The sequence below is a fragment of the Ornithorhynchus anatinus genome, chromosome 17 (assembly GCF_004115215.2).
Source record: "Ornithorhynchus anatinus isolate Pmale09 chromosome 17, mOrnAna1.pri.v4, whole genome shotgun sequence".
NCBI classification, from domain to species: domain Eukaryota; kingdom Metazoa; phylum Chordata; class Mammalia; order Monotremata; family Ornithorhynchidae; genus Ornithorhynchus; species Ornithorhynchus anatinus.
The window spans coordinates 13,901,305-13,920,546 of NC_041744.1; the positions used below are offsets into that span (position 1 = coordinate 13,901,305).

Consider the following 19,242-nt stretch of genomic DNA (forward strand, 5'->3'; position numbering starts at 1 on the left):
TGAGCAAGGGGTTGTTGGTGAGAGATATATCAAGGTACAGTAAGGAGGTTGTCTGATGGTGGAGGAGTGAAGTGTGCGGGCTGGGTTGAAGAGGGAGAAGAGCAAGGATAGTTGGAGGGGAAAGATGACTGGCTAATTTTACCTCTTTGGTTCAACAATGCTTCTTCCGATGCATCTCTTACTCCACAATGGCCACACAATGTCATAAGTCTACATGACAGATAATGCCCACTGTGGGCAGGTGATGGGGGGGTGGCCGGGAGGGGGGTGGGTGATGGGGGAGTCGTCCGAAGGGTAGAGCAGGGGAGATGGAGGGAGGGGAAGGGGGGGAGGGAGGGGAAGAAGGAAGGAAGGAAGAGGATGCCGGAGGTTGTTTTTCAAGACTTCCATGAGATAGAGTCATCCTTAAAGGTCAGTATAACAGTTCTAGCTTACTCTATATGGTGAATGTATTTGCCCTGAGTTACTAGGAAAAAAGTTAATACTGCCTTTCTTTTAAATACTGTAGCACTTACATCTGAGGAGTTCAAAGCATTTGGCAGTTTTTAAACAGACCCCTATTAGTCCCCAGGTGAAGTGGAGAGGGCAAGAAAGAGGAAACAGCATTTGAGCATAGGTATAGGGGCATATGAGCATAATGCAGTTCTTTTCAGATAGAGGGAGGAAGGGATCCTTTGGTTGTCAGTCTCAAGACTGGCAACCAGGAAGATCAGAACGCTTAATCTGCAACCCTGGACTAATGGTAACACAACCCCTAATTAGCTTTTAACTAAGGGGGTAAAATTCAAAGGCAGTAGGAGGAATTTAGTCTGATCAATCAATCATATTTATTGAGTACTTACTGTGTGCATAGCACCATATTAAGGACTTGGGAGAATACACTATAACAGAGTTGGTAGAAACTCCCCCTTGCCCACAAGAAGCATATACACTCTAGAGATGACACAGTCTACTTGTCATAGTGTAATAATTATTGGCACTTTAAGTCTGTCATCCTAAGAATTTCAAAACACTATAAAAATATTAATTAGTCCTTCCAGTAACCTTCGGTAGTTCAAATTTGGAAGCAGGCAGTTAGATGACTTAAATTAGTGACCGTACCAGCAGCATGGCCTGGTGGAAAAAAGCAAAGGTTTGGGAGTCAGAGGACCTGGATTCTAGTCCTGATTCTGCCAGTTATCTGTTGTGTGACCTAAGGAAAGTCACTTAACTTCTGTGCCTCAGTTACCTCATCTGTAAAATGGGGAATAGATACTGTGATCCCTATGTGGGAAAAGGAATGAGTCCAACCCGATTATCTTGCCCCATCGCTTAGTACAGTGCCTGGTGCACATTAAGTGCTTATCAACTACCACTAAAAATAAAAACAAGCCAGTAGCAGAGGACTCTTGAGCCCCCAAACCTGCCATCCTTGACACTGGTGGGTCCGAGTGAGAGTCCTAAAATAAACATCTGCTTATTCTAATAAACAATATCGATAAGAACAGGTGTAGGAGCCACAGATTTACTGAGCACCCACTTGGTGTGGTGTGGGAATAACTGACACTTCCCTGCCCTCCAGGTGCTTATCAAGCAATCAGTGGTACATATTGAGCGCTTACTATGTGCAGCACACTTCTGAGGGCTTGGGAGACCACAACACAACAGACTTACCAAATTCCCCAGCCCATAACGAGTTTACGGTATAGAGGGAGCTTTCACTGTAAAGGGGGTGATCATGGCATAATGGATGAAGCACAGACCTGGGAGTCAGAAGGTCCTGCGTTCTAATCCTGATTCCGCCACTTGTCTGCTGTGTGACCTTGGGTAAGTCACTTCACTTCTCTGTGCCTCATCTGTAAAATGGAGATGAAGACTGTGAGCCCCCAGTGGGACAGGGTCTGCGTCCAACCCAATTTGCTCATACAGTGCCTGGCTATTATTGTTACTATGTGCGGCACACTGTTCTGAGCACTTGGGAGAGCACAATACTCAGACTTAGCAAACACATTCCCCAGCCCTAACGAGTTTACGGTCTAGAGGGAGCTTATGGGGTAAAGGGGGTGACCATAACATAGTGGATGGAGCCCGGGCCTGGGAGTTAGGAGGTCCTGGATTCCAATCCCGCCTCTGCCACTTTGCTGTGTGACCTTGGGTGAGTCACTTCACTTCTCTGGGCCTCACCCATAAAATGGGGATGAAGATTCCCCCCCTTCCCTCTGCTCCTCCTCCTCCTCTCCCCTTCCCACCCACCCGCGCCCGCTCTTCCCCTCAGCACTGTGCTTATTTGTGTATATTATTACTCTTTATTTTGTTAATGAGGTGTATATCTCCAAGATTCTATTTATCTTTATGATGTTGTCTTGTTCTGTTTTGCTTTGCTGTCTCCCCCGGTTTAGACTGTGAGCCTGTTATTGGGCAGGGATTGTCTCTGCTGTCGAATTGTACATTCCAAGCGCTTAGTACAGTGCTCTGCACATAGTAACCCATTTCCCTCTGCTCCCTCTCTGCCCCCCCCTTCACCTCCCCTCAGCTAAGCCCCCTTCCCCCCCTTCCCTCTGTTCCTTCCCCTCTCCCTTCCCCTCAGCACTGTGCTCATTTGTATATATTATTTATTACCCTATTTATTTTGTTAATGAGGTGTCCATCCCCTTGATTCTATTTATCGTGATTAAATTGTTTTTGTCCATCTGTCTCCCCTGATTAGACTGTGAGCCCGTCAATGGGCAGGGATTGTCTCTATCTGTTGCCGAATTGTCCATTCCAAGCGCTTAGTACAGTGCTCTGCACATAGTCAGCGCTCAATAAATACTATTGAATGAATGAATGATTAATAAGCACTCAATAAATACTATTGAATGAATGAATGAATAGTAAGCGCTTGATAAATACTATTGAATGAATGAATAGTAAGCGCTCAATAAATACTATTGAATGAATGAATAGTAAGCGCTCAATAAATACTATTGAGTGGATGAATAGTAAGCGCTCAATAAATACAATTGAATGAATGATTGAATAGTAAGCGCTCAATTAATACTATTGAATGAATGAATAGTAAGCGCTCAACAAATACTATTGAATGAATAAATGGTAAGCGTTCAATAAATACCATTGAATGAATGATTAGTAATCGCTCAATAAATACTCTTGAATGAATGAGTGAATAGTGAGCACTCAATAAATACGATTGAATGAATGATAGATTAGTAAGCGCTCAATAAATACTATTGAATGAATAAATGGTAAGCGTTCAATAAATGCCATTGAATGAATGATTAGTAAGCGCTCAATAAATACTCTTGAATGAATGAGTGAATAGTGAGCGCTCAATAAATGCGATTGAATGAATGAATGATTAGTAAGCGCTCAATAAATACTATTGAATGAATGAATGGTAAGCGCTCAATAAATACTACTGAATGAATGAATAGTAAGGGCTCAATAAATACACTGAATGAATGAATAGTAATAGCTCAATAAATACCATTGAATGAATGAATAGTAAGCGCTCAATAAATACTATTGAGTGAATGAATGACTGGGAGGCCCGGGTGGGGCCGGTCCTGCGTCCAGCCTCCTTTGCCTCTACCCACCCCAGCGCTTAGTACAGCGCCCACTAAGGGCTTAACCAGGACCCCAGCTAGGTTTCTTATGATTATCTAATGATAATGATTAATATAATTAAGGTGGCCATTCGCCTCAGCTTCGAGGCCTGCCCGCCCGGCCTGGCTCTCCAATGGCGGGCGGGCGGCGGGCGGGACAGGGAGCCACTTCCGGTGGGGTGGGCGGGCGCGCGCTCCCGGATAATGGACCTAACGGGCCGGGCTCGCGGAGGGAACGGTTGGCCGCGGAGATCTCGCGAGAGGAAGAGGCGGGGCTTTCCCTGGTGGGCGTGGCCACCCCAGACCACGCCCCCTACCGGCCACGCCCCCTACGCCACTCCGCCCCGCGGCGCGCGCGGCCGGCTGACTGACAGACGGGCCCGGAGAGGAGACGGCGAACGGCCCCCCCCGCCCCGAGCCTCGTCGGTCGCTAATGGAGAGGGGCAAGGGAGCAAAGAGGCAGAGGAGGAGCGACACGGCGGCTGGGGCCGAAGGGTTAGTGGGATGGCGGCGGGAGGGGGGGGTCCGCGCGGGGGAGGGTCGCCCCTAACGGGTCTCGGGCCCCCCCCGCCCTGCCCCTGACAGGAGAAGGGGGCGGGGCCGAAGCGAGGGGCGGGGCCAGAGCCCCAAGTGGGCGTAGCCGGGCTCTGATTGGTCGGTCGCGTGGCGAATCGGGTGATGAGAAGCTGGACTGCGTCCGCGCCCCGCCCTTCTCCTCCCTCTGTGGCGAATGTGCGGCGCGACGGTCGCCGCTTCATTTACGTTGCTCGGGGCTGGGCTTTTGCAGGCAGCAGCAAGGAGGAGGAGGAGGCGGCGGCGGCCAGAGCAGCTGCAGCTGGAAAGGGGCAGCAGCGTTAGAAGCGATGGCGCGGCTGGTAGCGGTGTGCAGGGACGGGGAGGAGGAATTCCCCTTCGAGAAGCGGCAGATCCCCCTCTACATCGACGACACGCTCACGGTAAGAGGAGCGGGGCCGCGCCGAGCTCCCCCCCCCCCCCCGGCAGCTGTCTCTCCCCCTCCTCCCCCGCAGGCCTCGAACTGCGCACTGGGGAGAGAAGGGAGTGTTGCAACTTGCAGCAGAGGCCTCCGCTCCGGCCCAGGCCTTGCAAAACCGTCCTCGGGCAGCGCCGAGGCCCCGGGCCTGCACAGCCCCTTTGGCGGTGTATCATGTCGCCCTCCTCTCTGGTGCGCGCGTTTCGCACCCTGTACCCCGTCCCGGGAGACGCTGCCCTTCAGAGAGCGACCGCCTCTTGGAAGGGTGCACACCCTCGGCCGACCGGGACCTGCCCCCGAAAACGCTGGTCCCCGGAGAAGAGCTCATTTTCCCCGCCCGGGGTTAACAGCCCCCGCCGGGAGTCCGCGCTTTTCCATTTTGGGGGGGGGGGGGGTCAGAGACCCCCAGATGTCGTTGCCCCGCCGACCGGTGATAAATCTCATTCACATCAGTTCGTGCTTTTCAGCGTCTCGTTGGAAGATTCCCAGAGGGTCCGGTGAATAGGTCTGAAATAGCCGGGTTTTTTTTTTAAAAAAAGATGGTACTTGTTAAGCGCTTACTAGGTGCAAAGCACCGTTCTAAGCGCTGGAGAGGATACAAGGTGATCAGGTTGTCCCACATGGGGCTCCCAGTCTTAATCCCCATTTTACAGATGAGGTAACGGAGGCACGGAGAAGTTAAGTGACTTGCGCAGAGTCACGCAGGTGACAAGCGGCTGAACCGGGATTTGAACCCATGACCTCTGCCTCCCAAGCTCGTGCTCTTTCCACTGAGCCACGCTGCTGCTTTGCCAAAGTGATGGTTTTTATAGGCCATCACTTTCTAATAAAGCCTTTCCGTGGCTTTTATGGAAGGCCTCTCTGTGCAACGTCTGTGACTCCTTGGGAGGGGAGGGGAGAGCAGGAAAGTTGGCACCGATTTTGGTTGTTTTTTTAATATTTAAAAGCAGTAGAAAGTTCTTTTTTTGTTGTTGTTGAGTCCAGTTCTGGACAACATAGCACAACTTGGCCTTACTAGATAGTGCTTTAATGGTCTTTCGGGAGGAGGGGTAGAGACTGTAAATCTTAGCAGGAAGCAAGGCAACTGATGATTTCAGAAATTAAATTGTATGTGAGCCCATCATTGGGCAGGGATTGTCTCTCTCTTGTCGAACTGTACATTCCAAGCGCTTAGTATAGTGCTGTGCACATAGTAATTGCTCAGTAAATTCTATTGAATGAATGAATGTGTCTGGGGGGGAGGGTCTTCAACAGGTGAATTGTACAGAAGTGTCAAAGGGTAGGTAGTAACCCGTCCTTAGCTTTAATAGAGCAAAGAGGTTCCTCGGTTTGCACCTTTAGTCATAAATGCAAAAGAGTTCACACGACAGTAATAATTCATACTCGGAGAAAGTGCTTGAAAACATTGTTAAAATGCAAGTCATCGTAGAAATGCCACTTCATGGTTCTCGGAGGGCAGCTCCACTTGAGAACTATTGAGAGATATTGAAAATTTGTCTTTTGATAGAACTCCAGGAAGAGCTGTTGAATGAGCTACTAAATTTGTCAGAGGCTGAAAGCATCTATAATTAGTCTAATACATTCGCTCCCCTGGAAGTAGAGTGCATTCTGCTGTTTGAGCCCTTAAGGGAAGAAGGTTCTGTTAACACATCAGATAGATACCCCACACACATTTTGGGGTGTTTTTCTTCCAGCTTCAGGAATTCACTGTAGTTTTATGAAATGTGTAAACATCTGCGTAGGATTGATTTAAAAACACATCTCTCGGTTTGGTAGGGCTCTGTATCTCTTCTGAGCTCCAGTTCAGGTGTTTTAACCTCGTATTTCCGATTCCAATACCCTCTAGACTTAAGCTCTCTGTGGGCAGGGAATGTTACGTTATTATAGTATACTTTTTCAGGTGCTGAGTATGGTGCTCTGCATGTAGTAAGCGCTCAATAAATATGATGGATTGAAATACGATTGAGTTACAAACACTTTGTTTCAGCCCTGTTTTAAATCTGTGTTCTTACATTAGAACTAAAGCCCTAGAATTAGTGATTTGGGGTTGCAAGTGGAGTTTATAAGGGAAAATAATTGGTGTCTGAAAAAACAAGACTATCAGAGCCTGGTATTGAGCCTCCTTATGCAACCTTCTGACCAGCGTCACCCCTCAAATGAGCAGAGCTTCAGTACACCCCCTGTCAAACCAGAGGGTGGCTCGATGCCTGCCATCTCGGAATATAGAGCTTCAGATGTCTTTTAGGAACGTCGTGCTTAAACTTGTGACATGCTGACTGTATTAACTCAAAATTAAAAGCAGCACTGTTGAAAAGGCTTCTCTGCCAGTGGCCTGCAACTTTCCACTGAGAGTAACAATAATAATCATGGTACTTGTTAGGCTCTTCCTATGTGCCAAGCACTGTTCTAAGCGCTGGGGTGGGTACAAGGCCATCAGGTTTGACACAGTCCCTGTCCCACATGGGGCTCACAGTCTTCATCCCCATTTTGCAGTTGGGGTAAATGAGGCCCAGAGAAGTTAAGTGACTTGCCCTAGGTCACACAGCAGACAAGTGGTGGAGCTGGGATTAGAACCCAGCTCCTTCTGAGTCCCAGGCCCGTGCTCTATCCACTAAGCCACGTTACTTCTCTGACTCTTTTAACTCATCACCCGAGTCAGCTCTTTGAGTCTGGAGCGGGGAACTGCAAGTTGATCTTACCTGACCAACCCAAGCTTACTTGAAACGGCCACTCTCTTCCTTTCTTCTCTCCCTCCTTTTGCCTCTCCTTTCCTCCCCAAATAGCTTTTTGTTTGAAACGGGTACTTGGGATATTTCTGAGGAGTAAGTGAAGTGCTACCTCTGTAGTGCATCTTTGTAGTGCAAATTTGGAGCTAGCGTTTAGGCTACCTGACTTACTGAACCGGAAAAGTGGTTGTCTCTCTCCCTTTCCTCTCTCTGTTACTCTGCCAGTGGAAAACCGGCTTCTTTCAGGATCTCCCCCCCCCCCCCCCCGACCCCCCCCCCCCCAGGCTCCTGTAGCTGGTAATCTAACACTTTCCCTGTAGCGAGTGGTGAAATCCTTGACTTTGGGGATTGGGGGATGGGGGGGGAATAGCAGTGGTCTGTGGTGCAGTGAGGACATACAATGTTTGAAATCCTAATGGGCATGAAATGAAATTGAGACCTGGTCTTTTTTCTGAATCGGCAGGTGTCATCTTGAGAAATTAGTGCAGTGGTGAAAACTTGGCTCTTTCCTCTAAAAACCTGTCCTTCTGTGCCCAAGGGAAGACATAGAAATGTTTTGGGGTGGAATAGACCAGTTCTTTAATGGGTGAATTCTACTGAAGGAAAGGAGATTTCATGCCTTGCAACTTGCCTTTGCACCTCGTGTTGGTGAACTGTAATTGGTAGGCAAACTTGATATACAGAAGATAAGCACCCCACCTTTGAATCAGAATATTTTTTAAAAAAAACACTACCTCCAGGTTGTCTTCTATTGTTTTTTAAACTTTGAATGGACAAGTGATGGAGGAAAAAGGTTTTGGCCCAAATAATAGAAAGGAGGCTTGTCACTTATAGACAAGGGATGAATGACATACTATTTGTCTAGGTGCCTTGAGCAACCTTCTATAGGCTGTGGAATTTGCTCATGTCTTGTATCTGTGGAACCAGGGGGAGTGAACAAAATTGAAATGAAGAGGAGAAATATGGCCAATCTAATAGCTTCTCTCCAGCCACAATTGAGTGTCAACACTGTTAGCCCTTGAAAGAGAGGGATTCTTGCTAGGGGCTTTAATGGATCCATTTAGGGGCAGAGTCAGGGAGAAATGGAAATACCAACTTGATTGGAACAGCCTTGGGGAGAGAGGCTTCCTTGGGGTGAAAGAGGAGGAGAACTGGGAGGAAGGGGGGAGGGGCAGAGAGAGAGAGAATGAATGAATATGAACATCCTGCATCCCTAATGTCTCTCTCTCCCTCTAGACTGTAAACTCACCGCGGACAGGGAACGTGTCTACCAACTCTGTTGGATTGTACTCTCCCAAGCTTTTACTACAGGGCTGTGCTCACAGTAAGCACTATTGATGATGAAGGCAGCCATCCACATCTTTGCCAGTCCCAGGAAAAGGGCTCCATCTGTGTGCTGGCCACTCATAATCGTTCTTTTTTGGTAGAATTTTAAAAGATGAAATGCCGAAACCAGTGCCGGTTGTGTTTTTAGAAGTGTGGGTAAATGTAAGTTCACAGAACCCGGTGGGGCAAAAGGAGAATAAGCTATAATGTGGCGATAGCTGCATAGTCTGTAATAGCTTTGCTCCCTCCATACAATACCACAGAGCTGAGCTCATTTAACAAAGAACAGTCTTTCTGTAGCAGATGTTTTCATTACCTTTTTTAGATAGAACACTTTTGAGGAAACAACAAGCATCGTTTTAGAAGTTGCATATCGTAGTGTTGGACGAAATGGTTTTGTGTGTGTGTGTGTGGAGAGGGCTTTGGTCGAGATGTGGATCTAGAACAATATTTAATATCCCATTCACAATATCCTCATTATAAAATAGCTGGCTCTGTGAAAGATTTATGCTCATTGTACTTATGCTTTTGGTAAAGGCTTTGGTATGATACTTTCACAGTTTGAGTTGGCAGAAAATATTGTTAGACCAGGGTGAGCAGGGGTATTGGATATCTGTTAGAGAAAATGTCTAGCATGGTGTCGGGGGTTTGAATTTAGGTCTAACGACTTTAGTTTTAGTAGCTGAGGATTGCGTGGCATTTCTTATTTAATATGATCTGGGAAGGTATTGTAGATTTAGAAAGAGGGGAAATGATGTTGAAGAATACAGCCAAATGTATTTGATTAAAGGGAAAATAATGTAACAACCGATCCTAATTCTCCCAGATAGATGAGACCAGAGTGGTGACAGAATATTACTGACTCAGCAAACTGCATAAGTAACAAAATGTAATTCCATTTCGATTTCCTAAGGACAGGCACTTATGTACATATCCATAATTAATTTATTTATATTAATGTCTGCTACCCCTCTAGATTGTAAGCTCGTATGGCCAGCGAACGTGTTTACCACCTCGATTATATGGTACTCTCCCAAGCACTTAATACAGTGTTCTGCACACAGTAAGCTCTCAGTAAACACGCTGGATTGAGACACATTCATGTAGGAAGGAGGAGGAGGAGGAGGACAGCAGCACTCCCTCCCGGGATCTAGTGAATCCACAACTGAAGTGCTTTATTTTTGGCCCTGGAAGATGAAAATCATTTGAAGAGGTTTCAAAAATGAAAAGCAAAATGAGACTAGCAGACCAATTTAATTTATTTCTTTGTGGTTACCATAATCAGCTGCAAAATCGCCCCTCTTTTTGCGTATCGGGGTATGGAATTAAGTCTAACAGTAAGGGAAACAGGAGAAAAAGTAGGGAGATAAGTCAGATAGGAGAGGAGAAAGAAAACAAAGGTAAGAGGCTGTCTCTCCTGTTTCACTCTCCCAAGTGCTACAAATAAATGGGCACCCAATGAATGTAAGCCCACCCTCCCGTCCCTGAGTTTGCACTTGTCAGTGAAGAAATTCTCTGTATCCACAGCTTTAATTGTTCTGATCCTGCTCCTCTCTCTACCACCTGACTGTGCTGCTGTCGCCGCTTAGAGAGATGATATTTTCCTCTTCAGAAGTTGTGGGGGGAGCGGATTATGGGATAGTGGCGTGTATGGAGTAAACGTGGTAAATATGTCCAATTTAGCCAAGAAGCAATTGAGTCCCTAAATGAAAATGGGGACACCCCAGAGGAAGAAATAGTGACTTAGTAAATGAATGTCAGGGGGCGTACAAGCCAGGCAAGGAAAAATGCTTGACGTCGAGACGATTCCTCAACGGGGTTTGTGAAACGTCGCCAGGATACAATACTGAAAGGAGCATGATGCACTACAGACCTAAACAGGAAAGATTAAAAGTCTGCCTGTCCAAAATAAAAATCCAGAATTTTCTTAAACGTCATCTGATGTAGGACAAGTTAAATTTGTGTGAATTTGGAAATTTTATTTGAAAGTTTCCATAATCTTGTTGTCTAATTTAAAAGATGATAAACTCTAATTACAGTGTTGTATCTGCATCGTAAAAAGTGAAGGAGTCAGATTCCAGAGTGCCGTTTCTTTCCCATCTGTAATTTGGGTGTAACGAGAAGGCCTAACCTCAGCATGGCCTAGCCGGTGGAATTAATCCTTTTGGGAAACTCTGCATTCACTTTCCCAACTCACGAGAGAGGGAGAGTGAAGTGCCCTAATATTAACTAATGGTATTAACATTGGTGTTAGCTTCTGCTGTCAGTTTTTCTTAGTTAACTCTTCTCTACACCCCCCCCCCCCCAGATCAGGAGCGATATAATCGCTTGCAATTGACACCTATTCCAAAGTCATTAGACACACCTCTCCCTTTCCTCCCTTCCAGTTGTTTTATTAGATGGACTAACAAGAATCCAATTGACTAATTTAGAAACTGTCCTCCATACACCCTGGTGAAGGAGTCAACAATCAGTGATGTGGCCAAAAGGCAGAGACTATGGAGAGTGCTTTTCTGTTTTTCAAAAAAAAATTGATTTTTAGTCTCAGTGTAATTCCTCCTTACAGTCCTCTGAGAGAAGGGCCAGTTGGAGCAGGGCCCCTCTAAAGGCCCATCCTGAACCCCCAGAATATCGCTACCAGAGTTATACTGCACTTCAGAGCTACCCCTGTTATGCAAGGATTTTCACAGCACATAGTTGGGAGGGCTAAGGAGAGAGAATGAATTGATTGACTGGTTGGTGTACGTGCCCTGATGTGTGTGTTATATAACCAGTGACTGCTACTGGTTGAAAAACAGTGGGACTGTCTAAAAAGACCCTGAGTAGCAGGGATTATGTAGGCATTTGCGTTGGTACTTTGAAGAGTTGTTTTATGGAGAAAAATAGTGATGGATACAAGCCAAGGAAAAGTCTTTTCAGTATCTTTGGGGGAAAAAAATCCCTTTTATATTTTGTAACTTCTTTTGCCTTCATTAACAGAGAATTACTAACCATACTCTGCTTTCAGCCAAAAGGAAGCTTATGCAATCACGGCAAACTTGATTTTAAGTCTAAACTTCAGTGCTAAATTTAGTACAATAGGCTGTTTAATTTGGTGTGAGAGACACTTTCTGAAGTGTATTTTTGCTTTTGTGTTTTAAGATGGTGATGGAATTTCCTGACAACGTTTTAAACCTTGATGGTCATCAGAACAGTGGTGCACAGCTAAAGCAGTTTATTCAGGTAAGCTTCCATTTTTCTTTAGTTGCTTCTTGTGTTTTTTAATTCTCTCTTGGTAAAAATTGTTAATAAAGAAATTTCTATCTCGTTGTGGTGTTTAACCTTCTTGACATCTGACTTTGTGGTTAGGAATAGCCCTTGTAAAATTCTCCCACAATAATTTTTTTTGGGAAAAGTTGTGCCTAGACTCCCAAATTGACTTTAACTTAACGTTTTTCTATTTCTCTGCCTCTTTTGTTGTTGTTGTTGTTGTTGTTTTTATGTGGGTTTGGGGAAAAATGGGTGCGCGGGGAGGGGTTGATTCCTTTAGGGTGGACACTTCTAAGATGACCTTTTTATCAATTTGGACATTGGTTTGTTCCTAGGGGCTAATCTAGTTGAGAACAAAATGTCTACGTTCCTGTATTAAACTCTGAAAGCAAAATTGTGAATGAAAATCCGAAGGCAAGTGGGAAGGAGTGACTGCTTGAGAAATATAGTAACTTGTCTGTTTTTCTCCCTTTGTCTTTGTTTAGGCTGAGTCCATTAGTAGGAGTGCAGGTATCATTTCTCGCGAAAGCACTTCACCTAAGAAATGGATAGTGCAGTTCCCTGGATTTCTCTCCAGGATTAAAATTCTCCTTTAATTGCTGGTGCCTGGTAATTAGAGCCTTCACTGGGCTGAAATTCCGGACTCTGGCCCAACCTGACCCTGGCTAACACTCAGTTTTTCCTTTGGCTGGATTCAGCCTAACTTCCAATGGGAAGTTCAGGGTTTGAGGATGGGCGTCACGCCTAGCCCAGACGCCACTTCTCTCTGCCTGTGGTGACTGCTGGGAGTTACAGTTTGCTTGTTGGATGCCTCTGGGCCTGCAGGAAGCATGGAAGTCCCAGCAATGTAGAGCCAGCTCGTGAGGGACTCATGAGCCACCAAAGCCGCCTCTCATCTGCCCATAGTTGGTGCTCACTTAATCTATTGAATGAATGAATGCAGGGCTCTACTGTGGAATTGTGAGTGGAAAGGACAATAAATGAAAGGGAAGAATCTGTGACATGGCCTCAGCTAGGGTGGCCGTCAAGGAATCTGTCAGATTCTGCTAATCTTTAAAAATAAAATATTAAAAAAAACCTGGGCTTTTAAAAAAATTCATGCGAATGAATTGGAGAGACGGCACATCATCTTCACGGCTGTCAGTAATGGAAAAACACGCACACACCCCTAAGCACTAAACCAAAAGCAGAGTGTTGAATTCAGCAGTGCAGAAAAATCTACAGTATCATTTTTGGAGGGCCTGCTTTCATTTTGTCTTTTCTCCTTTTCTCTCAGAGACATAGTATGCTCAAACAGCAAGATCTCAATATAGCCATGATGGTGACATCACGTGAAGTCTTGAGTGCTCTTTCTCAGCTTGTCCCATGTGTTGGTTGTCGTCGCAGTGTGGAACGTCTCTTCTCCCAACTTGTAGAGTCTGGAAATCCGGCCCTAGAACCCCTTACGGTAGGGCCCAAGGGAGTCCTCTCAGTCACTCGAAGCTGTATGACTGACGCGAAGAAGCTTTATACGTTGTTTTATGTACACGGGTAAGTTAAATTAGTTGGCTTCTCTTTTGAAAAATCTCTCAAGTATAGAAAGCCAACTTTTCCTTAGGTGTCAGCGATGGGTTTCAGTAATAAAGAACATTAATCCCTTTTTTACTTTGAAGAAATACTCCAGTTTTGCTTAGGGGTGGTTGTCTTTGGTTCTCCAGCAAGTATATTGATTTAGATGTCATGTATTTTAGTTGTTTGTGGGCAGAAGGCCGCTTAGAACCCTTAGAATGGATTTCTTTCAAAATTTGGACAAAGTTTTATTAGGCTTGAGTTGAATAATTTGGAAGATATACTCAAACTCTTGACATAATAATGTATTGAAATTTTCAGGTGTTATCTTTTAAGCCCTTACTGGTGGGAGGAAGGTTTTTAAAGAAAATTGGTGGAAAAAAAATTGCAAACATATCAAAAAATCCCTAATAACATGGTTTACCGCCTATCTTCACTGAAAAAGAGGGTGTAAATATTTTTAAAGCTATGCCTTAGAAATTGACATTTAAGCCCTCAGTAATTTAAATCTATACTATGTGATGTACGGCTTTGTGTATTCAGGGCCCCGCTGACTTTTGAACCACACTTGCTTTTAAACAGGTCCAAACTGAATGACATGATCGATGCAATTCCAAAAAGTAAGAAGAACAAGAGATGTCAGCTGCACTCCCTAGATACGCACAAACCCAAACCTTTGGGGTAAGTTTGGAACATACCAAAATGGGTAGAGAAACGGGTTGTCCCTGCTGAAGCACAGTGATTCACTGAGCGCCGGCTCTCAGGCAACAGCTGGAGGGGAGAAGGGAAAGGAGCAAGAGCAACAGTGAAAAGAGGGAACTGAGGAGATGAGAAAGCTGTGGGGTGAGCACCTGGACCATCGCTCCAGCTAGGGAAGGGAAGAAAAGAGCCGAGTCCCAGAGAGCCTTGTTGCAGACGGAGTAGGGTTAACAAAATTGCTGCAAAAACTGGAGCAGGGAGATCAGGCTTCTAGGTGGCTTTTTTTTTTTTTTTAAGTAGTAGTTTATTTACAAAACCCTTGAAAACAGAATGGCTTCATCCCAGTCTTCTAAACGGGTAAAGGATCTGGCATTTGAAAATCACCCTGCTACTGAGTAACAAAAAGGCGGTGGGTGTAGAAAATTGCTCTCTAATAGAAAGGTTTGTGTGATTAACTAGAAGACCTCTTCCAGACCAGTAAGAACTTTCAAACTGTGGTATATTAATGTAGAAAGCAAAGTCACTTCTTTTGTTCTGTTGGCAAGGGTAAACCAGATGATGGTAGAGTTGTCTAGCTAATTACGTGCTTTTTCCACTACCTTAGGATGTAAACTTTTGCCAGCATCTTCCGGCTTATCTGGTTAAAAGTGAGAATACGGAGTTTAATTACTTCATAAGAATGTATATCACGCTTAGTGTGGTTTTTGGGGTTCCCAGCTAAGTTTTTTTTAGCAGAGTATTCAGTATTTTATGGGAAGCAGCAGAGCCTATTGTAAAGGGCATGGGTCTGGGAGTCAGAGGACCTAGGTTCTAATCCTGACTCCACTGCTTACTTGTGTGACCTTGGGCAAGTCACTTAACTTCTGTGCTTCAGTTTGCTCATTTGCAAAAGGGGATTTAATATGTGTTCTCCCTCCTAGATAGACCGTGAGCCTCGTGTGGGATCTGATGATCTTGTATCTACCCCAGTGTTTAGTATGCTGTTTGGTACATAGTAGGAGTTTAACAAATGCCATTATTATCTTGATCATCATCATCAGATCATTTGAGTATCAAATGTTTTGAATATTATTACGGTAGTTTTTTATTTTGTTATGGTGTTTGACCCTTACTCTGAGCTAAGTACTGATATTAGATGCGGGATAATCAGATTGCACACAGTCCCTGTTCCCGCCAGGGTTCACAATTTGAGGCAAGGGGAGATTTTACAAGTGTGAAAATGGAAGCACAGAGTCTATAAGTGAGTTTCTCACAGTCACACAGCAGACCATAAGCAGAACTAGAGCCTGAGTCTCCGGTCTTAGGCTCTTTCATTAGGCAACACTACCTTCCTGCAGTTTTGAAATGCTTCTTTCTATTTGTTTTAAACTGGCACTTTAAATCTACAAATGCTCTGACTTTTCCTTGAGATGTTTTTCCCCCTCTCTGTTCTTTCCCACAGCTACCTTTCTCCTCCCCCGACCCCATCCAAGTAGGTTTCCTTGGTTTCAGAGTATAAGGTCAATACAAAGAATCATGGGCCATAAGCTGTAGATTTCTAACTTTTCATTTGGATACTGTCAAAAGCTCCTAGGATCAGTAACCTCTACCAAATTGGTCTGGTAGCTGATCTGTAACCCTTGTAGAGTGCTTCAGCCTATTCACTCATTCATTCATATTTATTGAATACTTACCGTGTGCAGAGCACTGTCCTAAGCACTTGGGAGAGAACAAAATAACAGAAACCGGTGATGGACTAGTTTCTCGTGCACTGTGGCTTGGATGTGGAGAAGTAAATGCAGCTGGTGGAAATCTGTCTTCAGATGTGTTGTTCGAGGGGCTCTCCTTGACCCAGCTACAAGCTTTTAAACTTATGTAGGGTGTCTCAGTACACCTGCTCAAGAGCAGACATCCCATCTTCTCTGATCACAGATTAGGAAGCAGTCACGGGCACAAACCCCAGTTAAGGACCCCGAAGAAGGTCCGTTTGTCCTGCCCCATGGAGTTCTTGGAACACTCATGATGTGGAACTTGGTGTCCGAGCCATGTCTTCCGACCCTGCAGTGTGTTGTAAACTCACCTCCTCCAAGAGGCCTTCCCAGACTGAGCTCCTCTTCTCCCTCTACTCCCTCTACCACCCCCCCTTCACCTTTCCGCAGCTAAACCCTCTTTTCCCCCTTTCCCTCTGCTCCTCCCCCTCTCCCTTCCCATCCCCTCAGCACTGTACTCGTCCGCTCAACTGTATATATTTCCATTACCCTATTTATTTTGTTAATGAATTGTACATTGCCTCAATTCTATTTAGTTGCCATTGTTTTTACGAGATGTTCTTCCCCTCGACTCTATTTATTGCCATTGTTCTTGTCTGTCCGTCTCCCCCGATTAGACTGTAAGCCCGTCAAACGGCAGGGACTGTCTCTATCTGTTGCCGACTTGTTCATCCCAAGCGCTTAGTACAGTGCTCTGCACATAGTAAGCGCTCAATAAATACTATTGAATGAATGAATGAATGAGCCAGAGTTTCCCCGACTCTCGAACCACACCCTGGCCAAAGAACATACAGGAAAAGCACATGTGTGCGCGGCCGGATGTACTCTAATCCATTCCAGAGGTTGTAAGGACCCAACGTAGATCTGAGGATAACAGAAGGCAAAGATCTATGAACTGCTCAACTGGGGTGAATGCCCTTTTTTCCTAGAAGAGCAGCTCTGTACCTGGGAAAATGTGAGGCTGCTGAGCCTCATTTGCTCAAGGCAAAGGGATTCCCGACCCCACTTTTCCCTTTCCCCTGTATCACAAGGGGTCAGCCACCTGGGCCTTTCAAGCGATATCTAGTCTCGTCCTTGGCGAGCCTCAGCCCCGCTTCGGACCTGCAGGGGACATCTAGCGGGCTGACCATCTGCCCAAGGCCTCTGGCCGCTCAGGGGACCGTTTTGCCAACGGTTTAAAGGGCAGAGAATCTCTGGGCCGGAAGGCCGCAATGCCCTCCCCACCCCTCTTGGCTGTGGAGCCTCACCCTCCCCAGCCACTCGTGGGCAAGGAGGAGTTGCCCCCGGCCCGCGTTCACCAGTCACATCCTGTGGTACCCTTCAGGGGCTTCCAAGTAACTCAGGGGACCTGCGGAAGAGGAAGGAGGAAAGGGACCTGCGGAAGAAGAAGGAGGAAAGGGACCTGCGGGCTCACCTGGGAGGAATGGCATGTTATGGCATCAGTAGCTGCTGCAGCATGATGTCATTTTATACCCCTCTCCTGCACAGAAAGGCTGCCAACCTGTCTTGAGCATCTCCCCTCTGCCCCCCCCCCCCCCCCTTGAGTGTCGCTTAGAATTTCTTCCTTGATCAATTGATTGGCCCAAAGAATATGGATGTGCTCATGCAAATTATTTGTAGTTTTAAAGACAAAAATACATTTAGGCCTGCAATAGCCAGGTCATTTATATGCAGACACACAGCTTGAAGGTCAGTGGATATTGAAAAAGATGATTACATTTGTACAGCCAAAGACAGCCAAAAAAAATCCACTTTGGATCCTGAATAATCTCTCTGAAATGTTTACGTGGAGCAAATTAAGCCAGTAGTTTCTCTTTCACTTTCCTTGGACTGAGTAGACCCAAGTTATCAGTATTCGGTTAATGGAACTGTTTTCCCAAACTTGGGTCCTTTTTCTCTCTGAATATGTTGGAATAATTATCCCCCAGGCAAATGTGAGGGCTGGTTCTGGTTCCCCTCTGCTTTGTGACCAAGGGCAAGTGGGAATGGCTAGTCAGAAGTCAATGGCCTTCAAACAGGCAGTAGTATTTGAGTGTCTTCTAACTAACCAGCACCCAGCAATTAGCACAGCTCCCTGCCCCTCCCTCCTCTGTTATGGCCTTGGATGACTTGGGCCTGAGGTTGGGCGAGGCTCCCCATTGTTTATTACCACTTTACTTGACCCTGAGAAGCAACTTGGCTTAAGTGGCCTAATGGATAGAGCACGGATTTGGGAGTCAGAAGGTCCTGGGTTCTAATCCTGGCTCTGCCACTTGTCGGCTGTGTGACCTTGGGCAAGTCACTTCACTTCTCTGGACTTCAATTCCCTCATCTGGAAAATGGGGATTAAGAGTGTGAGCCCCATTTGGGATGTGGACAGTGTCCATCCAACCCGATTAGCTTGTATCTATCCAGTGCTTAGAACAGTGCTTGGCAAATAGTAAGCGCTTAACAAATACTATTATTACTGTTGTTTGTTATTACCTCACCCTTTCCCCTCCCATTTACTCACTGCTTTTTAGCATCTCCTTTTCACCCAAAATAACACTTTGGGTTCATTGATGGATTTTGAAATGGGTCAGGTCCTATGAAGAGCCCTACTCGATAGACTTGCTATTTGGGCCATGGGTGATGGGTCCAATTTGAAGCATAGGTAAAGCTTACCAGCTGTCATTTCTTAAAGTAGTGATTCTTCATGAAACCACGAAGTCAAGGCTACTCATAAATCTCTCCTAGCACAGTTGGGTTTTTTTCTGGTATTTAAGCACTTACTCTGTGTCAAGCACTGTTCTAAGGACTGGGGTAATTAATAAGGTCAGCACAGTCATTAACTGTGACCCCCTTATATGGGGCTCACAGTGTAAGCAGGATGGAGATCAGGTATCGAATCCTGATTTTACAGGTAAGGGAACAGACTCAGAGCAGTTGTTACTTTCCCAAGGTCATGTACATAACTGTAATTTTATTTATTTGTATTCATGTCTGTCTCCCTGCCTGTAGACTCTAAGGTGGTTGTGGGCAGGGAATGTGTCTGTGTATTGTTGTGGTTTCCCAAGCGCTTAGTACAGTGCTGGGCACACAGTAAGCGCTCAATAAATATGATTGAATGAATGAATTCACACCTTGCTCAGCTCTCAGCAGGCAAGTGGCAGAACTGGGATTAGAACCCAGGTCCTCCAACTCTCAGGCCCATGTTCTTTCCACTAGTCCACGCTGCTACCTCAGTACACTTAATTTTGTATTAGTAGCATTTGATTTCCTCTCATAAAATATTTTAATATCGCTACAAGTTAATTCTAAGTAGCTGTGGATGACTGTGCCTAGAATCAATATCTTATGTTGTAAAATGTGTGACTGGAAGATTGATGATTTGATCAAATTTGGTTGAACCC

At 45.5% G+C, this 19,242-nt stretch overlaps 1 protein-coding gene across 6 annotated transcripts in view; it reads left to right on the forward strand.

The window, feature by feature from the left end:
• Nucleotides 1–352: 352 nt before the first annotated feature.
• Nucleotides 353–19,242, forward strand: part of GGNBP2 (gametogenetin binding protein 2) — a 30,614-nt gene continuing 11,724 nt past the window's right edge. Inside the window, exons 1-5 of one of the 6 annotated variants that reach the window (XM_007672907.3) lie at nucleotides 353–411; nucleotides 4,372–4,540; nucleotides 11,769–11,849; nucleotides 13,153–13,406; nucleotides 14,007–14,105. In XM_007672907.3, the coding sequence (XP_007671097.1) occupies nucleotides 4,448–4,540; nucleotides 11,769–11,849; nucleotides 13,153–13,406; nucleotides 14,007–14,105 (527 nt within the window). In that variant the 5' untranslated portion in view covers nucleotides 353–411; nucleotides 4,372–4,447. Of the gene's footprint in view, nucleotides 412–3,965; nucleotides 4,080–4,371; nucleotides 4,541–11,767; nucleotides 11,850–12,211; nucleotides 12,291–13,152; nucleotides 13,407–14,006; nucleotides 14,106–19,242 lie in introns of those variants that run through there. The other 5 variants (XM_029082212.2, XM_029082213.2, XM_029082214.2 and 2 more) reach the window with 5 other exon arrangements.